Source organism: Trypanosoma cruzi, genomic scaffold (assembly GCF_000209065.1).
Source record: "Trypanosoma cruzi strain CL Brener 1047053516463 genomic scaffold, whole genome shotgun sequence".
Classification (NCBI taxonomy): Eukaryota; Euglenozoa; class Kinetoplastea; order Trypanosomatida; family Trypanosomatidae; genus Trypanosoma; species Trypanosoma cruzi.
Window position 1 is genome coordinate 14,418 of NW_001849198.1, and position 21,166 is coordinate 35,583.

The following is a 21,166-nucleotide window of genomic DNA, read 5'->3' on the forward strand; positions in this document are numbered from 1 at the left end:
ACGTCACCACCTCTCGCAGGAGCAGAAAGTGTGGTTCGTGTGTTGCGAGAGAGAGCATAACAAGATCGGCATCAAGGCCGTACATGCAGTGGGTTTCGTTTGGGCTATACCCCGGCTGCATCTTTCGGCGGCGAATGAAGTCCACAATCTTATGTTCCCCCTCGCCCGGGTTATCGTGGCCGGAGTACACGACTTGGCAGTTTTGCCACGCTGGATCCGTAGCAATCTTCATTGTGATAAAGTACTGGAATTGCTCACTCACCCGCACCATAAAATTTGTCCCAGGCGTAATGCAATTGCTGTCAAATACGTCCTTCTCATCGGGTACCTCTTCTCCTTGCGCAATAGCCTCTTGTCGGGCCACCATCAACTCGTAGCCACTACGATACCGACGTTGACGCTGTTGGTTCATCTTCGCCCTTGGCGCCACGCCGTCAACAGCCAAAAAAAAGTACTTGCGCGGCTGAATCACGTTGAAAAGTTTCTCCAAATAGGCAAACATCGCCTCCATCATTGCCTTCTCTGTCGGTGACTTCTGCGTTGCGTCCACATCGTTGGTGTGGGTGCAGTTATGAATAATGCCATTCATGTCAAGATACAAATTGTCGACAGGTGGCGGGGAATCACGGAACGGGGTGATGACAGTCGGGCAGCGCTCCGCAACCCACCGAAAAAACTTTGGAACTCCCATGGATGCACCTCCGTGACACAAAGACACAGAAGCACCTTAAAAAGAAAAAAAAAAAAAAAACAATGAATTTGTGCAAAATTCCTTTTCCCTTCTTTTTCTTTTCTCCTATCTTTCTCTTCCCCAAATGCCGACCCTCTCACAAATACACACGTTAACCGCAATTATATTATATAAAACGTAGCAACTACTCAAATTACTATTGTTATAATTGTTATTATTATCTGTAGGTATAAATATACAGATGTACAACAATAACAATAATAATAATGATGATGATGATACCGATGAATAGCAATAATAATTGCCTGTGCGAAGTGTGTGACCGGAAACAACAACAACAACAAAAAAAAAAAAAAATAGATAAATAAAATAAATAGGGTATAGGCAAATAGGGAATAAATGCAGAGACAAGAAAAGAAAAGAAAAAAGAAAAAAAAAAAAAGAGAGAAAAAAAAAAGGAAAAATCTAAAGAGAAAAAAAAAAAAGAAGAAGAAAAAGAAAATGGGAAAGAGAAAAGAAACATGGCATTTCAAAAGAGAAAAAAAAAAAAAAAAAAAAAAGGGAGAAATGAGAAGGCGTAACAAAAATATCATTCAAAGAAATGCTGCGTGCTACATCGCACATACCGTCCCATTACTTGTGTTAGCACGAAGTGGCTGGTAATGCAACAAGGAGGAAAAGGGAAGAAACACACGTGACAATCCCATTACAACAAAAAGAGACAAGAAGAGGAAAAAAGGAAAAACAATGGGCTTTACATCTCTCTCATGTAAAAAGCAAACAAACAAACAAAAAATTTTTTGTCTTCTTTCTCCTCATCCGCCTCCCTCACACCTACTCAAATACATGCAATATATATATATATATATATATAATATATGCACGCGGTCACTCTTTACCCCTCCACCAACTCCACACATTCCCTCCATTTATTATTATTTTTTTTTTTTCTCTCTCGCTCTCCCCCTTCCTATACATAAACAAAAAGTTAAAAAAAGAATAGCTACATGCATGGACGTTAAGCACACATATACATACATACACACACAGAGAGAGACAAACATATATGAAGAGAATATCTAAAAGAAAGTTCTCTACGCCACTTTGTTACCCTGCTCTTCTTCAAAACACACGGCAGGCTTTTCTTTTGACTGCTTCAAATCCTTATCTTGGGGTGCCGTGGCATCATTGGGATCTTTATCCACGGCGTTGTTGGCAGCAGTGGTAGTAGCGGCGGTAACCCCCTCCTTGACGCCGGTTTGGTGAGCACAAGGAAGCGTCGCTGCTTTTGCGTACCGCCGTCCCACGATGGTGCTGTTTGACTTCAGCGCGCCTGTCGTTGTAAAATCCTTCTTAACGACGCGGTTTCGTTGATTCACCACGTCAGTAGCGCGGGCATAATCCGCCGTGTAGTCCCCAACCTGGTACACCTCAGCGCAATGGCGATGTCGACTGTTCGCACAGATGCCAACCTTTTCACGGAGGTACGACCGCGGCAGGTAGTCGCAACTCTCCTTCATAAAATCACTCTTCACATTCCGCACTCCTTGCGGATGATCACTAGGACGCAGCAAAAAGGCGTTATGGCTCACCGGTGTAAAGTCATAACCAGCCTGCGTCAGTACCGGTGGCGGGCATTCCTTGTACAATAAATGTGGCGCAAAAGTGCGTGGAAGTTTCTTCGAGCAGGTGTGGTGCCCGCGCTCATCGACAAGGGGCTTCAAAAGCGGAAATAAGCGGGCACGACCTGCCACAGACGCCTCAATGGTGCTGACCTTGTACACGCCGTTGGGGTCATATGTACCGGTGTGCTTCAGTGACACAGGATCATTTGGCTTGAGGCGCGCGTAAGTCTCAAAAGAGCCACAAGAGAAATGAATGCGAGCTTTCAGCAGTCCCCACGACTTTTTGTTCGCCTCCTCAATGACGTCAAGAGCGTCACGGTATGTGGCACCCCTCTTTAATGTGTGTGTCGTCCATTTGGAGAGTGGGTGGTCACGTGTGGAGGTGGTGTTGATTTCCTCTATGCGGTAGCCCTTCTTGCGCAGCTCCTTCTTCGGCGGCAGCTCCAGAAGGGCGTAACTGAGCGGGACACTCTCCGTTGGGTCCTGCACTTCCATGCCGGTTTGCATTTTCCTTCAAAGCCTCACACACACACACAAAAAAAAAAAAAAAAAAGTACTTGATTAAAGGGAAAAGACAAAAGCAAATGGGAAAAAAAGGCAAATTGATAATAATAATTTAAAAAATGGGGACTGAGGATCGCCCAAAAAATTATATACACAATTATGTTGCCATGCCATGTTCACTTCAACTCATGTGGTGATGCATGTAAAAATCAACGACAGAAGCGCAATTTGCGCAAAAGGCGCGAAAACTCAAATAAACAAAGAAATAAATGGGCATATAGCAACTCTTGTGAGAACGACCTGAGTACGTGAGAGAGTGTGCCCGGCTTCTGCGTCCATCCACTCACACAATGTGAGGGAGCAAAAATCACTCATAGAAAAAAGAAAACAAAGAGGAAAAACGAAAAAAAGACACCACCACAACAACGACACGGTTTGACAGCCGCATCGGTGCTAGAAAAGAGCCTCCATGTCAAAAATGTTCACTGGGGCGCCTCCAGTTCTTTTGCGACTCCCCACTTTCGTTGAAGTGGCGACCATGCCGCCCCCTGGAGCCGCCACCCCCGCTGCCGTCACGTTCGCGGGTGCCTCGTGCGCAACGCCACGTCGTCCTACACGTCGCCTTGCGGCTGCAGTCCTGTTGAGCAATTGATGGTGGTGCGCCGTCGCGTCAAAGGCGTTAAAGCGCAATTCGCTTGACCGCCTTGCCGTATTCTCCACCGTCACCGGGATGATGTCATCGGCGTCGATGTCATGCGTTGTGGACAGCACCGTGTTGCCGGGCAGGCCGCTCGCTAATAGCTCCAACTCCACCGTTTCACCGCCCAGAGCCAAGTTTTGCTTCCGAAAGCACTTACCACCTGACGGCACTACGGCAGGACTCATACCGGTGGGGCCGTCACCACCGCTGCCGCCGTACGCTTGGAAACACGGATACGACGGAAGAAGGGGTGGGTCCAACAGGAGGAGGTCCTTGGCGTCGGGATAAGCCGTGAGCTCGCGGGTTACCCAACCGTCCATCTTCTCCTCTTTTTTTGTCTTCTTTCCCGTCCGACAATCCGCATAGACTTCTGCCGCCCCCACCTCACCATCGCTGGCTGCCTCTAAAAAAAGAGGATTTGGATCGGTGCGCCTCCCACCGGGACTCGCAGGAGCGTGCGGCCGCTTCACCCCCGCGGTAACTTTCTTCGCCGTTACAGTTATTTCCTCGTTTTTATTCGCCCTCGGCAAACGCGGCATGGGGTTCTCCGGGAAGGGCGTCAGTATGAGTGGTGTCGCGCGGACGATGCTCTTGATGATGTCAAAATACTCCACGCAACAGAGCCCCAGTTGCTCCCGCATGACAGGCACAAAGTCGAGGAGTGGAAGACGCTCTCGGCTGTTGTACAAAACAACATGAAGCTGGTGTTCGGCGTAGAAAGAGACAATAACCCGCTCGTAATGATAGTCGTTATTTAATTGTATCAACGACTCATCCAACAGCACCCGCCCTTGGGCACAAGGCAGAAATTTCCTCACCTCCTCATAAAGCGATCGCTGCACAGTAACAAATGTGAGGCTGGCGAACAGCCGCTGGCGATCCTGTCGCTGTGGCGGATACAAGAGCCGCAGCCCTTCCGAATCATCCACGACTGACTGCACCTGTGGGTGGGTGCCACCAACACTCTTGTCTTCTGTCCCATCATCCCACAGTTTTGACCAAAAATCCGCAAGTGGCGGCGTGTACACCCGCGGGTCCGGCAGCGGCACGTGCGGTCCCTGGCGATTCCGCAGTGCCTCAAAGAAGGCAGGCGTCACGATGTCCACGGCGCGACACAACATGGCAATGGTAACAGGGGTAGGCGTAAGAAGTGAGGTAACAAAATAGTCCGCTCGGTAATAATCGGTCACGACGTGGGCACCGCAGCGACGCAGGTAACAGTTCAGCTTCGCTCTCTGCTCCTCTTCGAGAGCGAGCGTAAGGACACGCATTGGGGTCCACCGCAGCCGCAGTCTCGCGCCGTGTGTGCCGAGATTGATGGAGAAGTCCCACCACGAGGCATTTTCACAGGGCACATGAAACGGCTCATCTTTATTTAACTTCTGTGGCGACTGTGACAGAAGCACCTCCGCCTCTGCGTCATCGTTGGCACTACCTTGACTACGGCATAGCTGCAGCTCCCTTGTGATGAGATCAGTCGCCTCACGCCTGATGCCGTTGCTACACGGCGAGGAAGGAGAGACTCCAGTGCCATATTTGGACATATCTGTGAGAATCATCTGCGCTGGCGTCTCTTCTTCATCCTCCACGTGCTCTTTTCCATCTACCGCTAATATCTCCCCAACATCCATCCTGAGATGTTTTCGGCTGATGCTCGCGTCATCTTTGATGATGATTTGACAGTCCTTCTTTCCCACCGTGTACGACTCGCCGCCCACAAGCCAAAAACAGGCCTCACCCTTAAAATATACAACCCACATCGAAACCACAACCAGTGTTCTTCCCTCCCTCTTCTCGCGCCACTGTGCCCCCTCCTGTTTCTGTCACACACACAACCCCCGGTTATTATTATTATTATTATTTGCCTCCTCTTCTTCTCTCTTTCTCTCTATCTCTCTCTCCCTGTCTCTATCTCTGTACGGCTTCTCAAATGGGGAAAAGGGCGGGCAACAACAGAGAGTTAGAGAAACGAGACTTTTTGAAAAGGCAGCCACAAGACAGTTCTTGGTGAAATGTAAAAAAAAAAGGTGGACAGCTGAGTAAAATCTACGCACAAGAAAAAAAAAAAAAATGTAGCAGAATGGTGCAACCGCACGTTTTCACTGTTCTTCTCTTCCAACGAATCCCTTTACTGTGGGTTCCCACTGGTAATGTACACACGACGTAGCGGACAATAAACGGAGTTTTCTTCTCTTTTTTTTTTTTTTTTTACTGCGCTTGCGGCGGCGGCACTTGCGCTCCATACAGGTGATCGTGCTGCGACACCGTGACGCTTAACTTTGCCCTCTTTACGCCCACGTACACAACAATGCCTACAAAAACCGCGATGGCCACCGCAAATGCAACGTTGATTACAAACCAACTGAGCGAAATGGGGTCCACGTGCTCCTTCGGACACTCTGTGAGATGCGAAAGGCAACGGCCTTTCTCCAAACACACCTCTCTGCACTGATCGTCTTGCGATGCCGTTGGTGCGTGCCCCCCCGCACTGACAACCGTGAAGAAACACGGCCGGTGCCCTTTGACCGGATGAGTGCAGAATGTACCGCCGCCACTGACGCACCGGGCGCATGTTGTCTCCTGCGCGAAGCAATCAGTAATGCCCAGACACTCTGTCCCACAAATACATTTTTTTGCCGGCCAACATGTCATGTCATCGGGGCACCATCTTTCAGATCTATTCATTGTGCAGTGAGCACATGACGTGATGACTACACCCTCCGTCAGCGCCGTGGACGGCAACAGCAAAACTACAAGAAATGGCATTAAAATTATTCGCACAGCTCTCACCATCATCCAAACTACCCCGTCGACGTTACGCTGTTCGCACAGCACCCCACCCCACACTACCCTTCCGGTATTCACTTTCTTTTTTTTTTTTTTTTTTTTGACTCTTGTTGTTATTGTTGTTGTTTTCATCATGGGAAATTTTAAAAAAGTGATACAGAAAGAAAGGAAAAAGAAAAAAACAGAAAAGGGATGCGTTGGACTCACGGCACACGTATAAAGTCCCACCATTGCCAAAGCGATAATCGCAACAATAGACAGAGCGACAACAGCAACAACAATAACTCTGGTAAAGCACTAGAAAAACACACATTGGGAGCTCCCGCACTTTTTACTTGTCATCTGCGGGTCGTCCGTTGAGTGCGCCCATCACCGCCAGATGGTCCGCCATTTCATTCCCGCAGACACCGGCGTGCCCTCTCACATGAACCAATTGCAATGCCAGCTTCTTCGCCAACGTACTCGCCACCACAGGCAGCAGACCAAACTGTGACACCAGCCATTCACCGTAGCGGGTTGCGTGCTGAAGGCGCATGGTGTTTAGTGGCTTCCAGAGATCGCAGTTCAATACAGTCGACCCATTTGAACCGCAAAAGCCGTTTTGTAGCCACTTATGCATGTAGAAGTCCGCACCCCGAATGGTGTACATGCTATCGGAGAAAACGCGCAGGTTGTAGCAAGACTCGGCTTCTAACGCAGTGCGAAGGACATAAATGACGGCGTAAAGCTCCGCTCGGTTATTTGTCTGTGGCTCGTCGACCGGGATTGGAAGAGAGAAGTTCCGCGTGTCATTCGCCCCGTAATAACCGCCGTATCCACCGCGTGAGAGTTTACCCTTGCCGTTTGCGCGGCACGCCCCATCGACGTACACCTCCACCGCCTCCTTCTCCCTCGCCCTTATCCAGTCAAGTGACACGTGCTGCAGCAACTCCGCTTCTCCCGCCGCGTCCTCCACCACCGACAGTGTCAGCGGCGACGGAGATGCTGAGGGTCGGGACGATAGGCGCGGACGTTTTCTCCCCGCCGTCACCGCGACAGGCTCAACACAAAGACGGTCCTGCTCAGTCGGTGCATGTGCCGCTACACACGCAACATAAACTGCGCTTTTCGCAGCACCCCTGTTGCTCGCATCGTTCTTCTTCAAAAGAAACGCCTGCGCCTCCTCCAATTTCTTGAAGGACTTGAACAGGGCGTTTGGGAACCCATTCACATAATGGCGACACTCATCCCACGACTCAAAAATGCCTGTCTTTAGGCCCACTGCAACGGCGTAGTACTTTTTCCTTGACGATGACGACATCATCGTTGGTTAAAAGACCGACCACAAGCCTTGCCAATAGAAACGTAGAGAAAACTAAAAAAAAAAAAGAAAAAGAAAAAAAAGAAAAGACAAATTCACATACTTATCCGCCAATCACAAAAGAAGTGCACAGGAGGAAATTATATATATATATATACTTTTTTAAAACGCAGACATTTCCCCCCACCCACATGCTTATACAGGCATATGTGCGCATATCCACTGAGAGATGTATCACCGATATTCATACATGTACAAACACCCATGTTCCCCATTTATTTATCTATTATTATTTTTTTTTTCTCTGCTTTCCAGATTTTACGATAACGCAGAGCCTGCGTGTCTAATGGGCTCGCATGCAAAAAGTTCGTCCTGGATACCTCTAAGAAATTCTATCAGGCTCTTCAACTCCCCTTGACCATTCGGCACCTTCTCTGCCGCTGTCTTCCACAGCGACCCTTCACGCTCGCTAAGGCGTATTTCCAGTTCTTGTAGTTTGCTCTCGCGCGATAACAATTCCCGGGCTGCGGCGCATTCTTCCGCCACAGACGCACACTGCGCGTCCAACTGGCTTTGCTGGCGACGCAGCGAGGCCTCCCAACTAAGGAGGCACTCGCGCTGCAGCATCAGCTCGGACTCGCGCTGAGAACAATTCTCTTCACGCCGTGCTACGGTGGCCTCCTTTTCCTGTAGAACGCGTGCACTGTTGTGGATGCGCTCCACCTGCTCGCGGGTGTCGTTCAACAGACGTTCCTGCTCCTCCTCCAATTCACGCTGGCGGACGTCAAGTTCTTCGGCACGCGTGTCGAGAAGTTCCTTTTCCTGCCGCTGGGCAGTGAGTTGTTGCGCCACCCCCCGTTCCCGCTCTTCCAACTCGCACTTTGCCTCGTGCAACTGCTGTCGGTACGCGTCCGTCACAACCTTCGGAGCAAGACGCTCCTGTAGAAGGCGCAGCTGCTCCTCTCGTTGCGCAATCCTCTCCTCCCGCGCAAAGGCTTCCATTTCACGCCGCACAACAGACTCCTCCCGCTGTAGTAGTATGGCCTGCCGCATACGGATCGCAATGTCTTCCCTCTGCCATGCGGAGGGGGACGTTGGAGACAGGGGCGAATGATGCTCCGGCCGTTGCTCTTCCTTTTCTCCTGGCGGAGGAGGGGATGAAGTCGCAGTTGGCGACGCATCATGCCAGTCATCCGCAACGTCAAAGAGAAATTCCTGCCGCAGTTGCAGCTGGCTGTCACGTGATGTGTCCCCCTTCATTTCCGTCAATTCCCCCCGCCTGCGTGCAATTCCAGCGGCAAGACGCTGAGGGCTGGGGCTCTCAGCGTGAGTGCCGAGCAGCTCCGCCACAACCCGTCGGACAGACACGGGAGAAGAAGATGTTGGCATGTTGTCTCCGTCACAACGCGACATGGGTGTAAACATTTTTACTGGGAGTCGGTACGCATAACCACGCAAAAACACAAACAAAGGACGCGTCTCGTTCAAATGTCGCGGGCACAAAAATTCTACTTTTCTGCCTTTAGCCCAAAGTACGTGCAAACTCCAAACGCACATGCACCCACGCACAGCGAGAGGGTAAAAAAAGAAAAAAGAAAAAAAAAGAAACCCGCCGAAAGAGAAATTGCAACAACAACAACAAAAATAAAACACAAAATAAGAATGGAAAAAAAAAAAAAAAAGAAAAGACAAGCAAAAACAAAACAACAAAAAAAAAAAAGCAAAGTGTGGTGGAAATACAACGTGTCATTGTCGGTTGCTCCCGTAATGTTTTACGCATAAAATGGATGCTTGGATAAATTTCTCCTTCATCCCACCCACGCCTTCCCTCTCACTTTGTGTCTCCCGCCAACTGCATGACGCCCGCCACAAAATTGGCGTACGAGAGCAGTTCGTGACCATCGGTGGCGTCAGTGCTGCCAATGGACGCGATGCTGCGGCAGAGATTTCGCGACGCACGCACGTGACAAACCCCCTCCGCCTCCAAAATGGAGTTTACAACCTCAGCGCATGTATCACACAAAACGTCTGCGCGGCCACCGCTCTCCTGAGCAAGCATGAGAAGTAGCCTCCGCGCAAAGGGCCGCAACGCACGACAGAGCTCCACCACCAACCACAGCGGCGCCAAAACTGAATGTCGTGTCTCTAGATGATGCGTCAATGACCCATTTTTTTCCGAAATCGGAGAAGAAAGCATAGGGGATGAAAAGGAAAACGGCAATTTGCCCCAAAACTCACTAACTCCACCACCCTGAAGACGATTATCATTCTTCGCGGCAAGACGACCCAGCAGTTTTTGTAGCGCGGCCTCGCGCCGAACACCCTTAAAGCCATCCTCATCGCATTCGTCATCAAAGGAATTGCTTTCCATGGGAGAAATAGACGGGGGCAAAGACGTCGGGTAAACCACAACGTCAGAACCACGTGACGGCGGTGACCCCGTTGCATTCCGTTGTAGCGGCGACTGTGAGTGCAACAACATTGTTTCTTCCTCTTCTGCCGCTGCTTCATGTGGTGTTGATATGGACTGTGTGCCGTCAACGTTATCGCCTCCACCCCATCCTTTATTTGTGGTCAAAAGAGGAGACTCCAGACTCCGCACCAGCAGCGGCATCCCCTCATCCACTCCCTCGGACCCCACCGTCAGATCCAGGATGATGGACTCCTCCATGAGAACGTGCCAGTCGACTAATTCCGGTGCGCTGGTGTCGGGGGAAATGGCAATTTCATCCACTGTTTTATCCCGGCCCTGTGATTCCCGTGGCAACTCATGTAATTTGGCGGGTGGAAGTAGGGGAGAGAGACGGGGCCCACACAACTCCGCCGCAGACTGTTGGCCGACAAAGTCAACGCGTGTAAACACGGCGCCTAAATTACAATACACTGGAGACGCAACAGGATCGCGCTGCTCCCATTCATCCGCGTGTTTTCTCTGTTCTTCTTCTACCAGTGGCAGCGACCTTGCACTAATAAAACGTGGTGGCGGTGAATACTTAGCAGACTTCTTCCTTGGCGGCCTGGGAACCCTCGTGTAACTCCCAGGAACGGGCAGAGAAACCTGCAGCCTAACGTCAGGGGAAAACAATTGGGCGTCTAAACCGTATCTCCCGCACTTTCCCTCTCCCCCTGGTTCATTTTCCCGTCTCATCAGCATGCTTTTTGCGCATTTGACGGCGCCATCATCATCATCGTCGGGCAGTGGTGACGTTATCCGCCGACCAAGCCGTTGATGCAATCCACGCATCGAGGTGGATACAGTCATTTCATCTTCCGGCCTTTCTGGTATAGGTGACTGCACACGTGGAATTTGTTGCTTCTCCAAGTCATTTTTTTTGTCTTGAGGTGATCCTGCAGCGCTACAGAAATCCGTGTACAGTTCATGTGGTGTCGCAGAGGCTTCGGTATCCCCAAAAGCCCGCTGCAAAAAAGAGGTCGACGCACACGCGTGAAGGCATACCGCGTCCTCCCTGTTTTCATTCCCCTCTCGTTTGCATGTCGCTGGGAAAAGTCGCTCGGCGCCTGGTGTTTTTTTTTCATAGACACTGTTTGGTCTATTAATGCACTCACCGGCCAACTCGACATTTGCCGATGTCAACTTCGCTCGTGACGCGGCAGTTGCATCGCGGGTAAAGTCTATAACACAGTTAGGGTTTATTTCCTCCATCCGCGGAGCCCTGCCGCCGATCCTCGTGTCATCACCGCCTCTCTCGCCGCATGGTGGTGCAGGAGAGGGAATATGCAGTTCACTCTGCGGTGTGTCTGTTATGTAATGTCGCCGCTCGTCTAAGCGTATAGGTGTCCAAAAGATGCGGTCACTCATCCAGCCACTTAAAAAAAAGAAAAAAAAAAAAAACCGCAGCGCAAAGAAAAAGAAAAAAAAGTTTTCTTGCCGAAGCAGCAACCTGCGCGCGCCAGATTACACACAAGCACACACACACACACACACACACATGTGTCTGAAGAGCGCAAATTAACGTGAAAAAAAAGTGCTGAACCCAAATAAATGTGCGATAAATAAAAAAAGGTGCGTGCCAATTTCAAAAGAGCCGCCACGAAGAGAAAAAAAAAAAAAAAAGAAAAAAAGGGTACAGCAGGGAAAGGAGTAAAGAAGTACATACAGAAATAATAGTGGCAATAAGGACTTTAATGAAATCAACGCACAGAAAGCCCTTCCCCTCCCCGCCCCAATTTCCCCAAACATCCAACAAGAAAAATACTTTCTTTTCTCCACGTATACGTGGAAATACACATACCAATATATATATATATATATATATATATGTATCTAAAGATATAGATACATAGATAAATGCACTCATATCTTCCCTAGTGATACACGTAGTTGTTGTGCACGCCGACCAGCCGCACCGTCGCCAAGTGTGTGGGCCCGCTCAAACAACATCAGCGCCTCTTCCAGACGGCCGAGAAGTGTCTCGAGCAGCACACCGTAATTGTACAGCGTCATCACATCGGACGGATCACGCTGCAGCGACAAATCGTACCACTTCGCTGCTGCCTCATAGTCTCGGTCCAACGCCTCAGCAATGTACGCCTGCGCACGAGCCCCTATGGCACTATCCAAATGGCACCCATAGACGTCATTCCACATGCGCCGGGCCCCTTCAGGGTCACCTTGACGATAAAGGGCCCACCCCTTCGTAATATCCTCCTTCGCGCGCCGAATTTCACTCGGAGGCGCACTCAACGCGCAAAGGGCGCTGTTACTCTCACTATTTTTCTTCGTAAGGACGTTTGAATTCATAGGTTGATGAATCAACCCCTCTTTTTCTTCTTCTTCTTCTTTTTCTTCTTCTTTACTCGCGCCCGAGGCGATGGCAAGGTACTTGGCATATAGGCTGTTTGCAGTGGTATTCTTTTCTGGTTGCGGCGTCTTCATAAGATGAGTTGACACACCGGTGCCAATGCTACTGGTGCAACCGTAATTCTGGCGGCTGTTCGTATTCATGTGAATTCCCTCCATTCTCTGCATCTTGTCTTCAATTTGCTCAAAGAGGGGGTTCACTCGAGTGCCCGTGGCTGCAGCGATAGTGAGGGCACCGTCGTCGTCCCGTATTGCTGTTCGTGTCCATGCGTAAGGGGCATCCGGCCTTGTCCCGTTCTCTGTGACATTGATTTTGATGCAACTCCTTCGGAACTCGCCTCTCAAGTACTGCAACTCGTCCTCCGCCTGCACGCGCTGCAACGCCGCCAATACCTGCAGCGGGTTAGTGTGTTGCAGAGCCGTCGTCACATTTTCACTGAGAGTGTCGGCTGCCTCTCTCGCTTTCCACACGCATTCACGGCGTAGTTTAATGTCGTTGAGTTGATCCTCCTCTGCCTGCTCCAAGGCACGCAAAACAGCCGCAACACGTTCCTCCGCCTCGCGACGAATCCGCTCCACTTCTTTTTCCGCCTCAAGTCGCCTTGCCGCTATGCTCATGTCGTCCACCTCGCGGACGAGGTCAGTCTCGCGGGCTTCAAGGTCCACCAGAAGCTGGTGTACATCACGCTTGTAGTCAGCGAGTCTTGAGCGCGCCTGTGCAGCCGCGTCCTCAATCGCGAGCACCTCCTTCTTGCGGTATTTGCCCAACACAACGCAGTGACTGCATGCAAATGCATTTTCGTCAGCCACGTAGTACTCCACAGCCCGTGACGGATGGGCCGGACACGGCGTGACAGTAACATCCACATGGCACTGCACCATGAAGCGAGGTAGGACCTGCTGCGGGTCGTACACAGCCACCGCCTGTCCACCGCTAGCATCATGAAAGACGCAGCAATCCCACTCTGTTCGGAATTCCTCCGTTGCCTCACGCGCCGTCTTTACTAGTGGTGTGCAGACAAAAGGCTTGCCAATGACCACGTCACAAACAAGAATACATGTGAATTGTTTGCGGTTCCAGTTTTGAAATGGGAGACGGTGAAACACGATGCATGGGTTCCTTCTTGAATTGGGCTCACCCGCAGTTCCATTAGCACCGTGTACGACAATGTCACGCAGTCGATGGTATTCACCAACAATAGCAAGCCGCTCAGTCGCACGCTGTTGTGCCGTCAGAAGTCTATTGGCAAAGCAACTTGCATGCTCTCTGTTTGACACCATTGTTACGCTCACCACCTCCAGATTCAGTTCCTGCAGCCCAACCAGATTGAGAACCTCTTTCATAGCTGTACCGTAGTACGCGTCACTGGGTGTCAAAACTTCTTCCCGCACAGCAGCACGCAGACGTTGCTGCCACTGGTGGATCAGTATGTCACGATCCGGCTTTGTGTAACCCATGTTCTCCGCCGCCGCGCTGAACGAGGCCTCGCTCATGTAGTACACGTCTGACGGTTCCCGCCCTTGACGCCTCAGCAAGTCACAAAACCCTTCCCAAGACATTACAGCGTTGTTACCAAAATTGACGCTCCTCGTATCCTTTTCTTTACCGTAGCTGTGGTCTCCATTTCCATTGATGTCGGTCTCTGTGGCAGCCGGCGGATCAAAGTGGGACACGCTCAAAATAACGGGAGATGTCTGCTGCCTCTGGTGCTGTGAAAACGGTTTTCCCTCCTCTTGTCGCTTTGCCCCTCCATTCGACGATATTTCTCGCTGCGGCGACCATTTGTTTTCTGCCGCCCGTACTGGCGGCACTGATGCGGGGCGAAGCTGTCGCAATTGATATTGTGTCTGCGTCAACTCGTAGTGTGTCGGTGGAAACAAATAACTCCGCGGGTCCGGTTCTGGGCCGTATTTCAGCGTCAGCGCCTCAAACAGTTGAAATGGGGTTTTATTCGACTCACGCAAAGCGCGCGCCACATCGGGAGTGGCGGTGCTCACATTGTGAGCCCTCAAAAACACCGCCAGACGTGTCTCCACGTCAATGTTGTCTGGCTCCGGCCCATTGTCCAGCACGAGGTTGTGCATTAACTCTTCCTCGCGATTCTCCCACTCCTTCAGAAGCAACGGCACCTGAACCGCGTGTTCCCGCCCGTACACACGGAAAAAGTCCCTGACACGTCGCTCGTAGTCCACAAGTGCATATTTTCGATACAATTTTGTGAAGGTTTCCACCTCGGGGATGCCACGCACGACGCTGTCGACAAGGTGCAGCCCGCCCGGGTTATATTGCGACAGAAACTCCGTGAGACGTCGCCGGTACCCGGCGGTGTCTGAGGGTGCCACGGTGAGCGAAACGCCCACCCGTCCCATCTCCGTCCCCACAATGTGCGTCACAATCTTTCGCCGTTGCACCACATCGGAGACGTCAATAACAAGATTCTTCTCACACGAGCCGACGACGCGCTCACATGTTGGTTGCCGCTCCTTAACAAGCAGCATTAACTCAATTGTGGGGGCGTTTGTCGACCACTCGGCTGAAACGGCGGCACCGCGCTCGCCACGACCGTCGAGTTTGACCTCCAAAGGATCCGCAGCGGAGGCCTGCACGATGTCTCGCGTCGTAAACTCCGCAATCACCTCCGGGCATTCTGTGAGAAGAGTGCCGTTGCTTGACACGGCACGCGCAACAACAGAAAAGACACGTGCGTCATCACATTCGCCATTGCTGCAAACACCGCAAGGAATATTTACGACGTTGTGAAGCTGAACGAGGACCTTCCAAACGCTGCTCATAACGAAACGACACACCGCTTTTGGGAGCGTTAAACACAAATACACACAAAAAAAAATAATAATAATCAGCATAAAAAAAAAAAAAATACAAACGTAAATAAATAAATAAACAACGCATCCCACGTGCACTAAAAGAATAAATATATACATACGTTAACAACAATGACAACAACCGCTAAGAAAGCGTCATCATGGTCATCACCATCATCAATATCTGCACCTCAAAAACAGAAGACACCTACCGGGTGAATAAAAGAAATGTAAAAAGATTCACCGGTCTCATTTATACGGCCCCTGTCTATTTCTTGACTTTTTCTTTCCATTTATTCCCACCTGCGGCACGCCCTGTGCTACCCACTTTAGCTTCGCTCTTCGCCTCTTCACGTTTATCTCGTTCCCTCGCGTGGAACATCTCGTCCACCTTACGTTGCTGCATCTCCTGTTCGTTCGGTACCCAAAAGAACGGCTCCTTTTCCGCCTTCAACTTGCGAAAATTGGGTTCCCAGTCAAAATTGTGAAGTTTCACATGGTAGTCAATGCGTTCCCGCTCCCAATTATCCCACTTGAGAAACACCTTCTCCTGGTCGTCGTGGTCCATCGCTCCTGTGGCGGTGAGGTTATGCATATGCGTCATGATATCCATGTCGTTAAGCACCTTTCCAGGTCCCTCCAGATCCAACTGGGAGCAGAGAAAGGACAGCTCCTCGCATATGTTCTCCGTATCGCCCCAACAGTAGTGACCACCACTACTCCGCAAGCGCAGAACAAGGGGTCGGGCAACAGGGTCTGTTCCTTTACGCCGTCGCTGCTGACGCAACTTGGCGACGTACTTCAGTGTGTTCCACGGCGGCACACGGTCGTCGTCAAGGCAAGTGGAGATCATCATGCCCGGGTATGTGACGCGATCATTGATGTTGAGATAGGGATCATACTGCGTCAATCGAGCGTAATCCTCTGCGCTGTGCAGCGGGTCCCCCCAGTCATCGCGCTCCGCCAGTGAGAGTGGGAGATCAGGGTCAATCATTGTGTTGATGATGTCCAAAAATGGCGAACGAAGAAGGGCGTTGCCAAAAAGCCCACAGCCACGCATATTCATAGCAGCTGCAATGGGGACGCAGCCCGCGCTATTCCCTGCTGCCACCATAAGCTCTGGCTTGGTGTAACCCATTTTAATCATATGCTCACAACATGCAATAAAGTCATGAACGGCGTTGATCTTGTTCTTGCCCTTCCCCTGTTCCCCCCAGTTGGGCAACTCACCCCCACCCCGCACGTGGGCAAAGGCAACAGTCCAACGCCGTCGCAGCATCCACATGTACGGTGCGAGCTGGAAGTGCATCGATGGCACCTCACCATATGAACCATACACATAGATAAGACAATGCTTGGGCGTGTTGGGCTGGGCCTCAAAGTCGGTCGCCTCCTGCACAAAAGCATCGCGCCGATGACAAATCGTTATAGGGATCTGTGTGCCATCCGGAGAAAGACACAGATCACGATAGATGCTGTACGGCCACATGTAGTCCCAGGGTGTCAACTGCTCCGACTGACGTTGCGTAAAGAGAGACTCAGAATTGCACACCCGACTCTTCTCTGCTGTCATCTTGCTATCAAAACTAAATACACAATCCCTGCTCGGCTGGCATATACTGCTGTAGACAAAACTCATGGAATCCTGATTAAAATTTTTGTTCAGCCCCGGCGTCACTGAGGTTAGGGGCGGAAAATGCAGCACCAGGTCATCCTTGCGCGCCTGTCGTGCGGCGTCATCGAGCCCCTTGTCGCACTTAATGATGTGGATGTGGTTGATGCGTTCAAACGCAAAGTGAACTTCGTAGAGAACAATTCGACCCTGAAACAGATCCATGTCTACAATCTGCACATCGTCTCGGTAAGGAACAAGTTCCTTCCACTCGGCGCGCATGCCATGTTTTAGAACAACCTCCTCACGCGCATAAACGACGCGGTGATTCGGCCCCTGGTCGGCCACCACCATAATAAAGTGGCCATCGTAGTGCTCCAGCCAATTCCAATTTTCCTTTCCGGCAATCTCCACCGGTCGACCATCGCGGAAGAATGCCTGCAGCTCACGTGAAACCTTCGGAAACGAGGCTGGAAGAACAAGGGCACTGCTCTTGAGTTTGGAATCAGATGTAATGATGATGTACGCATTATCCTTCGTCTTGTGAACATCAACGAAGAACTGCTCATCATCCTCACGGTACAATTCCACGGGCGGAGGAAGAATGCCTGGACGAATTTGCTGCATAATCACTGTGTATGGGCGGTTGAGGTCGTTAGACTCCGTAAAGTAAAAATAATCTCCCGAGCCAAACTCAATACTCACAATGTTTCGGCCACGAATCACATGAAATAGACTGGCGTTATCGATGCTGCGCACGTGACAAATGTATCGATCACCACCCTCCACGGAAAGTGTATACGCCACGTACCTTCCGTCCTCTGAAACGCGGCAGATGCCAACATGGCATTTCTCGTAGCCAAAATGTTGCTGTAGCGACGTTGGATTGATGAGCTCCTCCGCAAGTAAATCCACTTGACCATACCGTTTCCGATAAAATCCAATGGCGTTGGAATCGCCCCCTGGCACCACGCGTGTGAAGTACACAAATTCACCAATGCGTTCCTCACCTTTATCAAAGCCACCCTCTCGGCTTGTGACAACTACTTTGGAATCAAGCTCCGCCCACAACCGAGCCTTGGTGTGTTTGAAGTCAAACTTAGAGTCAATGAAAGCGTAGTGGTGCTGCTCACTTCTCACGTAGCTCTGCGTTCGCCGATCAAAGAGATCCTCCATGTACTTGAACGGGTCACTCTGTGTGCGCTCCCCCCACAGCAGAAATGACTCGGGCACCTCATCCGGTAACGGGCCGTCCAGGAACGGCAGCGGACATATGTTGCGCGCGTGAGGGGCAAACCGATTCAAGAAATATCGGCACAGCGTATACGCGACATTGGATGCTGGCACCCACGGGTACAATGCGGCCATTTCTCCTCTCTTTTTGTTTCGTTTTATTTGCTCTTCAAAAAACTCTTATTGCCCCGCACTTGTGGTATCTAACTCGGCGCGTGTGACTGTACAATTAAGAAACAGTAGTGACCTCTGCACAGTTCCCTTCTACTCGGCCACACCTACATTGTTACACCCGCCCCATCACACAACAAACAAGAATTCAAACCACATGTCGCCAAAAGAATATAAACAAATAAAAATACCGACAAAGAAAAACCAGGGAAACCACCCACACATACCAATACACAAAAAAATCCACCGAATAACAAAAAAGAAACCCAAACAATTTGCAGCATGAAATGACTTGGTCACTAGTTCAACCGCACAAAAATATTGAATCAGAATAGAGCACCTGTAAAGAAATGAGCAAAGCCAACTTCGCCCAACGTTGAGACTTCCGTACTGACCAGCACAGAAAAATCAACCCCTCGGTTGCGGGCCGGATCCTGAACTGATACGCACGAATAAAATAGGACGGGAAAGAAGAGGGCCATGGAGAGGCAGCGGCCTCGCCACATCCTCAATGTTTCTCCCAACTACATCTATATGTTCGGGTAGCCACCCTCGTGCCACGGTGCGGTGTGTTCGGATTGGAGAAATTTATTGCTTACGAGTTGGGAGAATTTGGGCCCTCCAGCCACAAGACCCCGCCGCAAGGTCGGAATCAAAGAGGGTGGATGGCAAAAATCAAAATAAAAACAAAAATAAAATTCGTCTTGCCGTTATCGGTTCCTTCCGTCGGGGCCTTTCAAAGGACCATAAGATAGGAAAAGGATCACACGGAAATACCTCCCACGGTTTACCAGGAAATATATTAAATTGGGCAGCCAGCCCTCTCGATAACATTCTTCTCACATGCACTCAAAAATACCAGCACCCATCTACGCAGCGACACGCATACTTGGTGAAGAGAGGTCACAGGAGAAAAAAGTATAAAAACAGTCCAACTCAATCTTCTCTAGCACAGGACAGGGAAGACAAATAAAGACACCTAGTGCTCCCGTCCTGCTGCCGCCATGGCTGCGACGGATGCATTCCGTGGTCCACGGCGAGCCCAGCACGACTCCCCACTCCCACGATCATTCATGACTGACGAAAAGAAGGTGCCGAGTGCGTCTTTCAGTTGCCTCCCGCGTCGGGCGAGAAGGATCACGTCGGGCGAGCCTCCGCAACTCACTCCGTGCGCGACCTCCGCACCAATAAGCTGGGCAAAGAGGACACGGCTGGGCAGTTTTGCCGCCCACTCGTAGGGCCCGGCCATTCCCCCGAAGCCAAAAATAAATAATAGTAAAACCCAGGAGAGGCCTGTCTGCGTGGAACGCCGCATCGAGGGTCCTTGTCCCCGCCCTCAGCACAGCAGTCACGGACACCCCCGCACCCATTGGGTCACAGCGACTTCCCATCGCCTGCCCGCATCAGAAGACGCACGTGGGCGCATGCGGTGCTGGGACTCGTCTCCTCCCTCCAGACCACCTCGCCACCACGCGGTTGCGCAGAAATTCATTCCGCCAGCACACAAATGTCCGTTAAGCCACGCATCGCAGGCACAAGAAAATTAATATACTCATCGTCCGTTTTTCAGAAGCGAAGAGAGGAGTAGCGCAACAGTTGCACGATGCTATTGTTATCGCTGTGCTGCGTCTCGCGAGTGCGGGGTCGACGGGGCCATGTGCACATCATGACCCTGCCAAACGCTGCTCGCGCATTTTCTTTTTTCGTTTCGCTCGTGTTTTTTCGTTTCCTCAAATAAATATGATGCCCCACCCGCCGGCCGCCATCGCAGTGCACGTCCGCCCCGCCACGTGGAGATGTGGAAGAGAGCCCCTTCGCCCGGAGACGGAGCTGCAGCGGAGAGCGCGAAGCACAACCCCGTGACGCTGCTGCTCGATCGGGGTGTGTCCGCAGTGCCGCTCGCCACACCATCCACGCTGCCCAATAAATTTATTGGCGGCAAAACCCCGGAATCAGAGTCGCCGCGGCCGCTTCCTCGGAACCTCACCCTCGTCTCCTTCCGCATCCTCCGCGGATGTCGGGTCGTCCGCTAGAGGCGGGTCAACGACCGGTATTGGGTGGCTGCTGATGTTCGGGAAGGCGGTGCACACATCGGCGTATTGGGGGCACAAAATGCTCCCACGCCACGGACCCGATGGCGGCGTGACGGTTTCACCCTCCTGGCACTCGTGCCACGCATCGTCACGAAGGAACCGCACGCTCACTGTGCCGTCGCCGCATCGAGTGTCCACGCACACATCGCCAATATATTCGTCGTCGAATTGAAGTTCCTGCCCCTTCACGCACCGCGAGTTCGGACCAACAACACTGCCAGGCATTACGGAAGGATCGCCGTTGGTGCACCCAGTATCAGAATACGCCTCAACATACGGACATCTGCTCATGAGGAGGTCATCACCGCCAACTCGGGGATCAGCGAAGTACCGATACTCCTCTGGCAGCGCTTCCTCGTGCCTCTTCAGGTCACAGAACCCCAGAGACAGTCGGTCATACGTGCAGAGAAGACTTTCATCGTCGTCAAACTGGTTGCAGAACAGTTCAGGGTATTCGCTGATGCCGTCGGTCATGCACTTCTTTTCCAGCAGCCCACAGCCAGAGTTGTTGCCCCACCACAACAACTCCGCCGCACTGTAGTTTGCCAAAAAAACACCCATGTCCTCAAATGCTGCAAGCGTCAGTGCCGAGTACAGCCCAACATCCATATCACTAGTCATCATCTCGTCCTTCATGTTGCGTTTCCTCCAATGCGACAGCAAAGTGTCAGAACCACCCTCGTCCTCCAGCTCAATGCCCTCAAGCGTGGGGCAGTTGGGTACTGACGCGCCATCGCCTTCGTCTTCGGTGTTGAAATCACCGACACCTTGGAACTCCCGCGCACGTTCAACACCTCGGAAATCA

At 51.2% G+C, this 21,166-nt stretch overlaps 10 protein-coding genes across 10 annotated transcripts, besides 25 other annotated features; all 10 read right to left on the bottom strand.

Annotated features, from left to right (window-relative positions):
* Tc00.1047053506351.9 (5'-3' exonuclease XRNA, putative) lies at positions 1-691 on the bottom strand (the record flags this gene model as incomplete). Its single annotated transcript, XM_805153.1, has 1 exon — positions 1-691. A coding segment is annotated over one exon (691 nt), but the record flags the coding sequence as incomplete, so codon positions are not given.
* Positions 1-9,183: a sequence feature (heterozygous, Esmeraldo-like haplotype).
* Positions 939-993: a microsatellite.
* Positions 1,018-1,061: a sequence feature (A-rich).
* Positions 1,101-1,251: a sequence feature (A-rich).
* Positions 1,543-1,571: a microsatellite.
* Positions 1,619-1,641: a sequence feature (AT_rich).
* Tc00.1047053506351.20 (hypothetical protein, conserved) lies at positions 1,786-2,823 on the bottom strand (the record flags this gene model as incomplete). Its single annotated transcript, XM_805145.1, has 1 exon — positions 1,786-2,823. The coding sequence occupies one exon, from the start codon at positions 2,821-2,823 to the stop codon at positions 1,786-1,788; it is 1,038 nt and encodes a 345-aa protein (XP_810238.1).
* Tc00.1047053506351.30 (hypothetical protein, conserved) lies at positions 3,274-5,280 on the bottom strand (the record flags this gene model as incomplete). Its single annotated transcript, XM_805146.1, has 1 exon — positions 3,274-5,280. The coding sequence occupies one exon, from the start codon at positions 5,278-5,280 to the stop codon at positions 3,274-3,276; it is 2,007 nt and encodes a 668-aa protein (XP_810239.1).
* Positions 5,363-5,382: a microsatellite.
* Positions 5,396-5,436: a microsatellite.
* Positions 5,704-5,730: a microsatellite.
* Tc00.1047053506351.35 (hypothetical protein, conserved) lies at positions 5,729-6,316 on the bottom strand (the record flags this gene model as incomplete). The annotated part of the gene is made up of 1 exon (XM_805154.1): positions 5,729-6,316. The coding sequence occupies one exon, from the start codon at positions 6,314-6,316 to the stop codon at positions 5,729-5,731; it is 588 nt and encodes a 195-aa protein (XP_810247.1).
* Positions 6,386-6,409: a microsatellite.
* Positions 6,639-7,610, bottom strand: Tc00.1047053506351.40 (ribonuclease H1, putative; the record flags this gene model as incomplete). Its single annotated transcript, XM_805147.1, has 1 exon — positions 6,639-7,610. The coding sequence occupies one exon, from the start codon at positions 7,608-7,610 to the stop codon at positions 6,639-6,641; it is 972 nt and encodes a 323-aa protein (XP_810240.1).
* Positions 7,664-7,695: a microsatellite.
* Positions 7,745-7,775: a sequence feature (AT_rich).
* Positions 7,881-7,909: a sequence feature (AT_rich).
* Positions 7,926-9,164, bottom strand: Tc00.1047053506351.50 (uncharacterized protein; the record flags this gene model as incomplete). The annotated part of the gene is made up of 1 exon (XM_805148.1): positions 7,926-9,164. The coding sequence occupies one exon, from the start codon at positions 9,162-9,164 to the stop codon at positions 7,926-7,928; it is 1,239 nt and encodes a 412-aa protein (XP_810241.1).
* Positions 9,184-10,000: a sequence feature (areas merged during assembly that could not be assigned to a particular haplotype. This can correspond to areas where the two haplotypes were merged or to regions with more than two copies in the genome that were merged during assembly.).
* Positions 9,188-9,215: a microsatellite.
* Positions 9,248-9,327: a sequence feature (A-rich).
* Tc00.1047053506351.60 (hypothetical protein, conserved) lies at positions 9,439-11,427 on the bottom strand (the record flags this gene model as incomplete). Its single annotated transcript, XM_805149.1, has 1 exon — positions 9,439-11,427. The coding sequence occupies one exon, from the start codon at positions 11,425-11,427 to the stop codon at positions 9,439-9,441; it is 1,989 nt and encodes a 662-aa protein (XP_810242.1).
* Positions 10,001-21,166: a sequence feature (heterozygous, Esmeraldo-like haplotype).
* Positions 11,438-11,460: a microsatellite.
* Positions 11,526-11,558: a microsatellite.
* Positions 11,662-11,690: a microsatellite.
* Positions 11,863-11,915: a microsatellite.
* On the bottom strand, positions 11,923-15,372 carry Tc00.1047053506351.70 (hypothetical protein, conserved; the record flags this gene model as incomplete). The annotated part of the gene is made up of 1 exon (XM_805150.1): positions 11,923-15,372. The coding sequence occupies one exon, from the start codon at positions 15,370-15,372 to the stop codon at positions 11,923-11,925; it is 3,450 nt and encodes a 1,149-aa protein (XP_810243.1).
* Positions 12,389-12,422: a microsatellite.
* Positions 15,254-15,332: a sequence feature (A-rich).
* On the bottom strand, positions 15,521-18,232 carry Tc00.1047053506351.80 (oligopeptidase B-like protein, putative; the record flags this gene model as incomplete). The annotated part of the gene is made up of 1 exon (XM_805151.1): positions 15,521-18,232. One exon carries the CDS (start codon positions 18,230-18,232, stop codon positions 15,521-15,523), a length of 2,712 nt encoding a protein of 903 aa, XP_810244.1.
* Positions 18,857-19,115: a mobile genetic element.
* Positions 18,939-18,966: a microsatellite.
* Tc00.1047053506351.90 (surface protease GP63, putative) lies at positions 20,221-21,166 on the bottom strand (the record flags this gene model as incomplete). Its single annotated transcript, XM_805152.1, has 1 exon — positions 20,221-21,166. A coding segment is annotated over one exon (946 nt), but the record flags the coding sequence as incomplete, so codon positions are not given.